General features: G+C 54.0%; 1 protein-coding gene across 1 annotated transcript in view; it reads left to right on the forward strand.

The window, feature by feature from the left end:
• The window catches only part of LOC131207179 (cadherin-99C), a 147900-nt gene extending 136001 nt beyond the window's left edge, over positions 1-11899 (forward strand). The window contains exons 8-13 of the mRNA XM_058199791.1: positions 6111-9412; positions 9480-9776; positions 9879-10129; positions 10202-10448; positions 10558-10806; positions 10865-11899. Of these exons, the coding sequence (XP_058055774.1) occupies positions 6111-9412; positions 9480-9776; positions 9879-10129; positions 10202-10448; positions 10558-10806; positions 10865-11018 (4500 nt within the window). The 3' untranslated portion in view covers positions 11019-11899. The remainder of the gene's footprint in view (positions 1-6110; positions 9413-9479; positions 9777-9878; positions 10130-10201; positions 10449-10557; positions 10807-10864) is intronic.
• Positions 11900-11902: the final 3 nt, after the last annotated feature.

Below are 11902 nucleotides of genomic sequence, written 5' to 3' on the forward strand. Positions count from 1 at the left end.
GGATGATGATATGCAACCCACCAACAACGAGCGTTTTTCAAGCTGAGGTGATTTTAGGTACCAAAGCGCAAAAAGACACTCGCGGACACAGACTTCAGCGGTAAATTAAAACTGTTTTTTAATATTTACTTTCAATTCAATCTGATAGAGATAAGTTAAAGTGAAACCAAAAAAAAACATTTCTACGGACGAACCATGCTTTGGACTAACCAGGCTCTATTCTTAAAAATGGATGGATAGCAACCTTCTATTGAGTTCAAACAATTATGAGACTTGGAATGGCACGTGATCACATTGGTGATGTCGAATCGGTGATATAGGACCCTATTATAAAACTCGAATCGAGAACTCGAGATCGATCGAGTTAACACAACAAGAGAGAAAGCAGAATACAGCAAGCGAGAAGGCAGAAAGAGAAAGCTATAGCAAAATGAACTCAAATGACCGTTCGAGTTCTCGATTCGAGTTTCATAATAGGGTCCATAGTCGAATTTTGTAGTATATAAACCTAGCACGTGCTGAATTCATTCATGTTCTTTGGGTTCGAAATGTGCAAGTCACAGAAACATCACTCTGAATACATAAAGGAGAAATCAAATCCAGGGAACCACTGGCCAGTTCCTGATTTTGGTTTATTATAGGTTCCATTTCCACATGAAGTTCTTGACACTTCCCGTGATGGTTTTCTGGACGTTACGAAGTAGAAATTAAACCAAAAGCACACCCAATACTAACTCATCATTTCACAAATCAAAGGCGAATGATACAGATGCTATTTTACCATCTAAAGTTCGAATGGAAGTTTAACCTGCATGCCGATCCACAATATTCACCTCAATGCTTCAGTCGAAGAAAGAGCTTCAGAGATCGTTAAAAAACTAAACTGTTTCATAAAAAGGCACCCAAAGATAAGAGATCCGAATGGAACATGAAGGAAAAAGGCATCAAGAGGTTGCATTAAATATTGAGCTTCACTGCCGTTTGGTCGGTCAATTTAAAGCTCCTAATGACACTCTACTAAACTTGTGGCACGCTACAGCCCATCGATCGACGAATAGAACTGCGTCATCAGCAAAGTGAGACATGCTTCTAATTTTAGCCTTGCTGCCTACTTATCTGCTGAACCGCGGGCACAAAACGTTCCACTGGTCCCAGTTTAATATTTTCGGAGGCGAACCTCTGAGTGGTCCACTTTTTTGCTAGTGTCACAAAACGGACGGCAATATTGCACACCTCACGCGCAGAGTTCGCCGTTCTGCAGAGCGAAGGAGAACAACCCGGTTCCGGAAGCGGTGGTCGGTGAGCTGACTTCAGGTGTTTCCAAGGTGGCCCAAATGTGGCGACTTCACTTATAAGCGATAATAAAGATTACGATCTTAATTCGTGGCAGCGGCACTGCAGTGTTACCATCCGAGTGTCCATCATTCACCCTTACCGGGAGTCGCCCGGTGCGTGCATGTGTGTTCCATGATGTCTCCTGGGGAGGCGAGTGCCAGGCGCCGTCTGCCAGCTCACCACCGCCACCATAGCGTGGTCGCGAAATAATAGGGACCTTTGTTGCCGTGCTGATGTTGTGCTGGTTGCGCCATTTACGGTAACAAACCATTACCGGACTTTTTCGTGCCGCCGATTGAGCCGCCGATTTTTTCTTCTGCCTTCCTTCGCGAAACTGCGCGGTGCATTGTGGCGAGAGGTCTGGCGATTTTTTGTAGCCCTACTGGACTGGGCCGGGACTTACCAGTTCCGGGTGAGGCTCGCCGGGATCCGACGCAAAGCGCTCTCCCCGATGCTGATGCCGGCTGAAGGCTCCAGGCTCCGTCCCTTCGCACCAAACTCGTTACGCGCCGCGCCGTTACTCCGTCCGCAGGGTCATCAGTGAGAGTGATAAACACAATTCCGATGATGGCGGTCCCCCGCGCCCACTCCGACCCGTGCCCGGCGGCGTTTTCGCTTTCAATCGGCCTGCCCCGGCCCCGGTTTCGATTGGCTTTTCTTGTGTTTCCCCGTTGTTATTTTTTTGTTTTTCCTCAAGCGGCTGGTTGGGTGGGGAAATTTCGCTCCACGGGCGCGGCCTTCGCCAGCCAGCCCGTCCGTCCGCCCGTCCGCTCGCTAAGGTCGTGATCAATTTATTATAATTCTCCGCCACCCCAATCGCGCCAACAACTCTATCGGGCGCCAACGGCGGGTGAATTATGTTGCACGCCGTTAGCGGACGCCACGCTAAAGATAGTGATTTGGCCGCGGTATTGTTCAATTCCGGCTGAAAAGTGTGCTTCCGCCAACCTGGCCGGCGGGGGACCGAAAACGATCGAAACCGGGCGCGATCACTTCCGTGCGACCAACCGAGCGCCAGGTAACGCACACGCCGTAGTCTGTTTAATTGGAAAATTCTGATCTCCCCATGTGAGTGAACTTTCGGTGCGCCAGACGTCCTTATGGAGAGGGTTTCGCCTGAAAGCTTGTTGAAAGTGTAAAAAGGTGGCCACTCAAAAGCCTTCTTGGGGTGGTTTAGGGAGGGCGGCGCACCGGTGCAACGGTTGTCGCTGATGGCATTTTAATGATGTCCACTTTCGAAGAATGCAATCGCGCACGGCCCAAAGTGTCTGGCACGTTGGCTGGCCGATTTAGTTGAGGCATGCTGCCACAATTTAAATTCACGGCAACATACAGCATGTTAACACAGTTCCTGCGCATACACGGTTTGGACAATATTTTAACGGATTCATATTCGGAACACCGTGGACCGTTAAAAATTATAAACATTTACCTCAAACACCAAATATATTAGAAAGTATAGTTTAAGAAAGCCTAGTGCAAATTGGGGCGCCTTGTTAAGAGTACTGATAAGTAGCTTACTTCTCAAGAACACTAAACAACGCATAACTTTAAAGAAAATGATCGTTATACTTTCTTGGCCGCCATTATCTACGACACTATCGTTTCAAGTGACACTGTGAAGCGATGAGGTTATGGTTTTGCCATAAAGCTGTAAACTTATTTCTTCCACCGTTCCGAGCCATTGCATTCTAAATCAGTTCATTTAGTACATTTTTGGTTAATTGCTAATGACCTGGTGCTTAACGGGTGATTGGATACTGAAGTGTTCAAAAGTCCAAAGAATTGATAAATTTATGCAACAGATCCTTGAGAGCCGAAACTTCAAGAAGTGAATTTACAATTTTGCTCGAAACCCGTTAAAAAAATTAAAAACCAAAACTTATTGCAAAAAATGACTGATTGACATCATCAATCTGCGTCAAGAGAGCTTACGAAACCCGCTTTTAACGAAAGGTTGTAAAATTAAAAAGAATAGTTGGAGACAGTAATTAATTTTTGTGTCATAAACGGTTAATCAATCGTGAAATTAAGTTCTCGTCAATATTGACTAGCCGATCGTTTGGCTTCGAAAATCCGTTACAAGACGTGCCATTTCGATAATTTAGTATAAAGAATGGGAACAATTTGAAGTAATTTTTTAAATAAAAGAATTTGTAAAACGAAAGTTACTGCACTGCCTCGGCATTTTGCTCACTTGCGAAAAACCAGGAAACATAATCATACAAATCTACGGACAAACGATCAACCTCGTTATTTATGATCAGTTTTTATGTTCACTTTTTATATCCTGCACAAATTAAACCACTGGGAAACGGCTTTTACTACTCGTTCGTACGACCGATTTCATGGTAACAAGTCGATAAAAGCGGCCGAGCCTTGCAGCCATTTTCCACATGAAGTTTTATGTTTGCAACATAAGAACGGTTTCGGTGATTAAGCCGACTTTTGTTGTTGCTGAAACCTCGCACGCACACCGGCCCGGACACAAAAGCAGCTATCAGCGGGAGTGATAATTAATAACGGCCGCTCCGCCGCGCACCGAGGCCTGCGCTAATTCGATTCGAAAACAAGGTCAAACCTTCAACTTTGACCAACCTGACCGGGCGCAGGGCGGGGGACAGCGGTACCAGCATAAGAGCGGTCGCGCTAAGCCGTCACGAAGCTCGAAGGTGAAAAACAGACCCCAATTTTTTTTTTTGGGCGGCCAACCTCACACAGACCCCTATGGCCCGGCCACAGCGGGTCAAAACCGTTGACAGTGAGTCCTCACGAGCCCCGCTCGGTGGTCCAATATCCCGAACCTCTCGAAGGCCACCACCCGGCCACCGATCAGGATTGTTTTTAATTATCAAAAAAGCGGCCCGTTTTTGGCCGCGATCGTGCGCCCGAACGACGCTGGTGGCGAGGCGCCCCGATGGGGGGGTGTGAAGGGCTCCCCGTCCACACAGGGTGATCATGTTTGGCAAACCGGCCATCGAGCCTCGCCTGGCGATCAACCCCGATCTGAAGGGCCCGATGATGATTAATGAGCCGACGGTTTCGAGCCGACCGACCGCCAGGCAATTACAATCAATTTACCAAAGCCTGACAAATGGTCACCAGCGGTTCCAGCCGCAGCCGCGAAAGGTGCCAATGAACCGGGCCCGGTGGATGGCCCGAGGATGGGGGCGTGGGGGGAGACATTCCACAGGGACGCACCGAACCGTGCATCGGGGGTGCATCGCGCAATTTGCATCTCGTTTGCGGTGTCATCGGATCGCCTCGGATGCCGGAACGTGCACGGTGACTGACAGCTTCTGCAGCTACCCGACCCCCTCTGGTCCTGGGCGCTGGTCTTCGCATAATAATGCAGCAGAGCCCCTCTCGCGGGCCCTGCCGCGAGAGTAACTAGAGCCAATAACGACGATAATAATGGGGCCGCTGGGCCCTAGATTCCGACTCAGAACTCTCCGGACGCAGCGTCCAGTGGCCGGCCATCCTGACCGGCTGGCTGGCTGGGGGATCCTCGAGGGCACACAAAGGGCGCGGACGGAGCTGAAAGCGAAGGCGACTGGCTGGAAGTGGATTACTCGGCCCGGCCCGGGCCTTCTCGCCCACCGCCATAAAAGATGCCATTGATTGCTGCTGCCTCTCCGGTGTGCCATCGATCCACAAAAGCCCGTCGGGCGTCGGGCGAAAGATGATTGGCACAAACGAAACATCAACGCTGAGGGGTCACTCGTCTGTCTGTGGATTGGTCCGGCGTGGGGGCCCCTGTGGGACGGTGAAGTTCAATGTTTGTTCTTGAGAGACCCGGTCCGGTGGATGGCTTCTTTCGCGCCGGCCGCAACGTCAAGTTCAAATTGCTGATCCTCAAGTACCGATAGCTCGATATTACCACCAGCCCAGTCCAGTGGTGGTTGAGATCGAAATCTCGGCGAAGCATCGGTGCGGAAATAACGAATGTCAGAACGCATCAACGCACCGTGCCGTGCGTGCCGTCGGGAAGACATCGCCGCGTGCCCGCGTGGCGTAGAACTTCCTCCCAATAACTCTCCGCCGCAAAAACGGACAGTGCCTGTGTCCTTGTAGCCATGCAGTTCCCAGCCGTTACATTTGCAAACAGCCACCGTAAGGCCGGATGCTGTTTAGAGAAGAATCTCGACCGAAACCTGTACCCGAAACTGGCCTTGCCCAGCACGCGGTCACTCTTTAGCTGGGAAGCGATTGTCCTACGGAATCAAAACCCCAGTCCCATTCTCCGATGAGATACGTACTTAAAACCGACCAAAAAAGGTTAAATTCGTTTCGCCGATCGTAAAACCGCTCTCGCGGCTCAGCTTCGGGCCCTCAGCACCCAGTGGCCCAGTTTTGTTTGTTCAGCATTTCGATTTCAATTAGCTCGTTCAGCAGAACTGGGAGGTCGGCCCAGTCAGTGGTCGAACCATTTGCATCTGTGGACCGGTGTGGCTCACCCAGGCTGATAATGTCCACCCCGGAGAGTGGAGTATCAATTAACGAAAGTTTTTGGGCCCCATTTTATTGCCTGTTACGAGATGGTCGGAGTATTGTGTATATGTCCTGTCATTGAGCTCAACTGTCAAAAACGAGCGAACGAGTGAAAGGCGTCGACAGACCGCACTGACGGAACTGAAGGATCCTGCCGGGTCATAAAGTATTGTCCCCGTTGGGTGTAACACTGGTTCGTGGGATTTCCTTTCGCGACGATCCACGTAAGAAGAGCCTCCATACAAACAAGTCGTAAACCTGTCGTCCTCTTTGCTCTCTTCCAGGACCGGGCTCGAAACGCTTCGGAGCGGTTGTCGGCCACAACGACGCTCACGATCGACATCGCCGACTCGGACGACCAGGATCCGTCGTTCATCTACCGGGGCTGTGTGCTGCTGGACGGGGCCTGCCTGAATCCGGAGTACAGTGCCTCGGTACCGGCCGGCACACTGCAGGGCGTGCTGACGGTGACCCCCGAACGTATCCAGGCGGTCGATCTGGACACGATCAGTGCCCCGATTCGGTACACGTTCCTGAGCGGTATCCCCGGCAGTTACGGGAACTACTTCGAGATCGACCCGCAAACCGGTGTCCTAAAGCAGACGCGGCTAGTGGATGCCTCGGTCACGGCCAAGAAGTTCGACATCATCGTGAAGGCGGAAGAGGTGACGGAAATGAAGCGTTTCACCACGGCCAAACTGGCGATCCACGTGAAGCCGGTGGACGCGTTCCCGCCGATGATCAGTGCGACGGCCATCGAAGGGTTCGTCGACGAGAATTCCCCGATCGGCACGGTGGTGATGGACGCGGACGGCAATCCGATTAAGCTGTCCACCACGGACCAGGACTTCGGCCCCGGGGACGGGGAACCGATGGAGTACATCTACGAGGTTACGTCACCCTCGTTCGCCGTTTCGAAGGAGGGCGTGCTGCGGGTCAACGAGGAAGGCCTCGACCGGGACCCGCCCAGCCCGGAGCGGTACCTCTTCCAGGTGGTGGCCCGGGAGGCCACCGGGAACGCAGCCAGCGCTCCACTCAGTCTCACGGTGAAGTTGCGCGACGTGAACGATAACGCACCGCGGCTGGCGATGGTGGCCCCCGTCACGCTGATGGCCGGCGATGGGCGCCGACTGGTGACGAAGGTGGTGGCCACCGATAACGATGCGGGCGACAATGCCGCCATCACGTACTCGATCTTCCACGTGTCGAACAACGGGGCCAGCAAGTTTGCCATCGACCCGCAGACCGGCGAGATCGAGGCACGCACGAGACTGAACGCTGGGGAGCAGTACAGCATCACGGTGCAGGCGTCCGACGTTGGCGGGTTGTCGTCGCAGGCGATCGTCGAGGTTACGATCACCCCCGGGCCGAACACGAAACCACCGCGCTTCGCCAAACCCGTGTACGACGTGCAGGTGAGCGAGGGGGCCGAAATCAACTCGACCGTGATCGTGCTGAAGGCGGAAGATCCAGAGAACGACCCGGTCAGCTACGCCATCACGACCGGGAACGATCTGCGCCAGTTCTCGATCGGCAAGGATAGCGGTGTGATCAGCGTGATCCGGAAGCTGGACCGGGAGGACCTGACGCGCTACCAGTTGATCGTGCGGGCAGAGGACAACGGTGGGCTAGCGAGCAGCGCCACCGTCAACATCAAGGTGACGGACATCAACGACAAGAACCCGGAGTTTGACGAGCGCAAGCTGCCGTACGTGTTCGCGGTCGACGAGGGTCGCGAGGGGGCCCCGATCGGCAGTGTGCATGCGACCGACGCGGACGAAGGCATGAACGCGGAGATCACGTACACGATCCCGTCGGACATTCCGTTCCGGATCGACTCGAAGACGGGCGAAATTCGCACCCGGAGTGCCCTGGACTACGAGAAGCAGAAGGAGTACCGGTTCGTGGTGACGGCGAAGGACGGTGCGCCGGAACCACGGCTTGGCACAGCCAGCGTCACGGTGAAGGTGCGCGACGTTCCGGACGAGGTGCCCCGGTTCATGGAGGCCACGGTGGAGGTGCGCATTCCGGAGAACATCCCCGATACGGCCGTCACCACGGTGCGCGCATTCGACCCGGACACGAAGCCCGAGATCACGTACACGCTGAAGCGTGGCCCGGGCGACCTGTTCAAGGTGGACGCCAGGACGGGCCAGATCAAAACGATCCGCGGGCTAGACTACGAGAAGGACAAGATGCACGAGCTGATCGTGGGCACGCTCGAGAACGATGGCACCAGTCCGGGCGACTACATCAAGATCCTGGTGGAGGTGGAGGATCGCAACGACATCCCGCCGGTGTTCGTGTCGATCCCGGAGCCGGTCAACATCAACGACAACCTGCCGATCGGGGCCATCGTCGGCTCGATGCCGGCCGTCGACGGTGACGGATCGTCGCCGGGCAACGTCGTGCGCTACGAGCTCGTCGGCCGCGGTAAGGCCCTGAAGTACTTCCAGGTCGATGCCGACTCGGGCATCGTCCGGATCCGGGACGATCTCGGCAAGGAGGAGGACAGCGAGTACCTGATCGACGTGCGGGCCTACGATATGGGCGAACCGCAGCTGAGCAGCGTCTCGACCCTGCCCGTCTACGTCAGCCACATCCCGGCCAATCCGAACGGGGATTCGGCCGAGTCGCGCGTCGAGAACGGGGGTATCGTCAACCTGGAAGTTCAGGGGCTGGCGTTCAGTGACGATAGCTACACGACGAGCGTCCCCGAGTCGACCGGTGTCAACGCCACGGTCAAACTGGTGCAGATCATCAACTCGAAGAAGGCCACCAAACACAACGGTGGCTTCAGCTGTGAGCTAACCGGGGGCAACGAGAAGCAACTGTTCCGCATCACGATCGAGGATCATGCGTGTGCGCTGGTGCTGGCCGCTCCGCTCGACTACGAAACGGCCACCAGCCACACGCTCGAGGTGCGCCTCGTCTCGAACAAGTACTTCGTGAACCAGCACAAAAACACGGCCACCGTGAAGGTGATCGTACAGGACGAAAACGACAACGCGCCCCAGTTCGTGTTCCCCAAAGCGTACCAGCAAAGCCCGCGGAACGACACCTACTACGCGGTGATCAATGCCGACGCGGACATCGAAACGCCGCTGCTGCAGGTGAAGGCCACTGATAGGGACGTGGGACCGTACGGGCAGCTCAAATACACGATCTACGACGACGAGCAATCGTCGAACGAAATTCCCCACGACGATGCACCGAGCTCGTACTTCACGATCAGCGAGGACACGGGCATGCTGAAGACACAGAAGTCCTTCCAGGGCGTACGCCAAACGCCGCTTGTGTTTGCGGTCGAGGCGCGGGACAATAATGGCGGAATGGCCGGAGGAACACAGCCGGTCCACAAGGCACGGGCCCGTGTCGTCGTGAACCTGATCGCCGACATCAACCGCATGACGCTAGTGTTCCTGGACTCGAACCCCAAGGACATGCGAAGGCACGTGCGTGCGCTGGAGGAGCTTCTGCACGAGAAGACGGACGGACTGATCACGGGTATCGAACGGTTCACTGTCCGCAAGGTGGTGAACGAAAACGGAACGGTGGAGGAAGTGAACGGTGCCACGGATGTTTGGTAAGTAAGGCACACTGAGCCGTGGAGATGCAAGATAGTAATTCCCATTTTGCCCCTCCATCTGCAGGTTCTACGCTGTCGACCCGAAAACGGAGCGTATCCTCGAGCGCAACTCCAGCACCGTCGTGAGCCGGGTCTTTGCGCCGGCCATCCTGTCCCAGATCAACTTCGAGGCCTCGAGCATTGCCCGGGCGACGGCACAGGGTATATTCGGGCCGATCGAACCGAAAGTGCCGATCCAGAAGATCAAAGCCACCATCGTCGGTAACGACGAGGTGTTCCCGTACGCGCTGATTGCGGTTGCCATCGTCATCGTCATTCTCGGCTCGATCGGCATCGTTTACATTTGCATCTCGTGGTCCAAGTAAGTCTTACACGAGTTCCTCTAGCGCCCCGCTCCTTAGCTTGAGCCGTCTGCCGCTGCTCAGTTTTGTCACAGTGGTCCTTCTTGTCCCTTTTCCCGTAGATACAAAAACTTTAAGCAACGAATGCGCCAGTACACCGCCCCTGCCAGTCCCGTACGCTACGACCCGGTCATGATCAACTCCCAGCAGCCTCCCTCCGAGAACCCGACCAGCTTGAAGGAGTACGAAACGCAGGTGCTCGCCATGGCAGTTCCGCTCACCGACGAAGGTGACGATCTGCAGCTTGACTTTAGTGCCAAAAATCATGCCTTTAGCCTCGACAATGTTAGCTACATCACGCATAAGGAAAACGGTACGTACCTCAGGGGCTCGGCTTTTCTAAGGTTCCGCTGTCTCATTGTATCCCGCTGTACACCGACATCAGGTCAGCACAGTCCTACCAACTCCGACGCAACGACCGCCGTAGTTGGCACACTGCAGCGCAACAACAACATTAACGCGAAAAACAACAACAACCTAAGCATCAACAATCGCCAAAACACGCTCAACCGGACGCTGGAGATGAACCGCAACAACTACCTGAATCCGCTCGGTTCGCTCGGGAATGGCACGGTACCGGGAACGCTAACGCTGGGCCGCATCAAGTCCGAACGCAACAACTACATCAATGGGTAGGTAGACCGGGTGTAGGCCAATGATCCTTCGGCGGATGAGGATTGAAGGCTAGAGTGCCAACCGTAGTTCGGCGATACCAACTAACCTTCCCCGATCTTCCGGCAGCTACGGTGATACGTTGAATCGTAACAACCTGACCATGGCCCAGAACAACAGCTTCAACACGCTCGGAAGAAACCAGCGGAACCTAAACCACGGGCCCCACAACAACGCAAACCACACGAGCAACAACATCAACATCAACAATGGCCACCTGCACAACGGGCACGTCGGGGCGGAGGTGGTAGCGAACACGCTCGGCCGGAACAACCGCTACAATGATGTGCCCATCACGAACCCTCTGTTTCACATCCGGTACGTGCCCCGGTGACCCGCAGAAGATCCCCTCACTAACCACCACTTCTTGTTGCAGACAAAACGGAGACCTTCAGTCGCAGCCCCAGCTTAACCACGTGAGCCCCACGAACGAGAACGTCAGCTTCGGCAAGCGCGACTACAACCAGCTGTCCTTCTCGTACCTGAACGATCTGGACCGTTCGGACGCGGAAACGACGACGGAACTGTAAGCGGACCCCGAGTCGCATTGCCATCGTCGTTCAACTGTACTGTGGACGATACAAACAGCCCGAAGCCGAAGCGGAGCTCCCCGGAATCCCCCGTCCACGTTCTGCCGTGTAAAATATTGTGACATAATGTGGCATTTTACGTTCTATTGTTTTTATGCTTTCTGTTTCACTCGATCGAGAGTCCGATCGTTAGTTTTTACCCTTAATCTTACAACACCTATCACAAATCCCAGGCCAAGACGACGGGGTCGGCCCGTATCCGCGTAACCATCCGTACTACTTCGTCCCGTGAGCTAGATAGAAGCCTAGTGTAATAGAATTGCAATTGTTAGGAGATAGAAGTGTAGCTCTACGTTGTACAATATTAAACACTAGCTAGGCGTCGTCTGAAGCAGTAAAGCCGACAGCAGACGGAGGACGGAAGAAGCACAACCACTGGGGAACAAATATTTATTGAGTCACCAAACCGGGCCGGGAGAAGAAACAATAGAGAATACAGAGATCGCAGAAGAAACGGCTTGCCAGCGAAAATGTGTACCACCGTTCCGATTGCAGCAAAGGAGGTTTGGACCTACGAGAAAGTTTAGAATAGTGTCCCCAGACAGTGCCTGCTGTACATATTTAGTCATTTAGATGGGTAAGTCCGCTCTCGGATAGCTAGAAATCGGTCGTAGTTGACAGCCAACGAAGTCACGCGTGACGAAACGGGACCCGGCAACAGGATTCTGCATTGAAGCGTCGCGCAATCAACGTTTTACCACCCATCGGCGTCCCCGATGTGCCTTTATCATTCGTTGCAAGCGACGAGAAGCAATCAGTTAGGTGTAGGAATTGAGTAAGTGCGTAGCCGGTAAGCTCAACTAGCATAACTGTAGCGTTAACGA

The sequence above is a fragment of the Anopheles bellator genome, chromosome 2, assembly GCF_943735745.2.
Source record: "Anopheles bellator chromosome 2, idAnoBellAS_SP24_06.2, whole genome shotgun sequence".
Classification (NCBI taxonomy): domain Eukaryota; kingdom Metazoa; phylum Arthropoda; class Insecta; order Diptera; family Culicidae; genus Anopheles; species Anopheles bellator.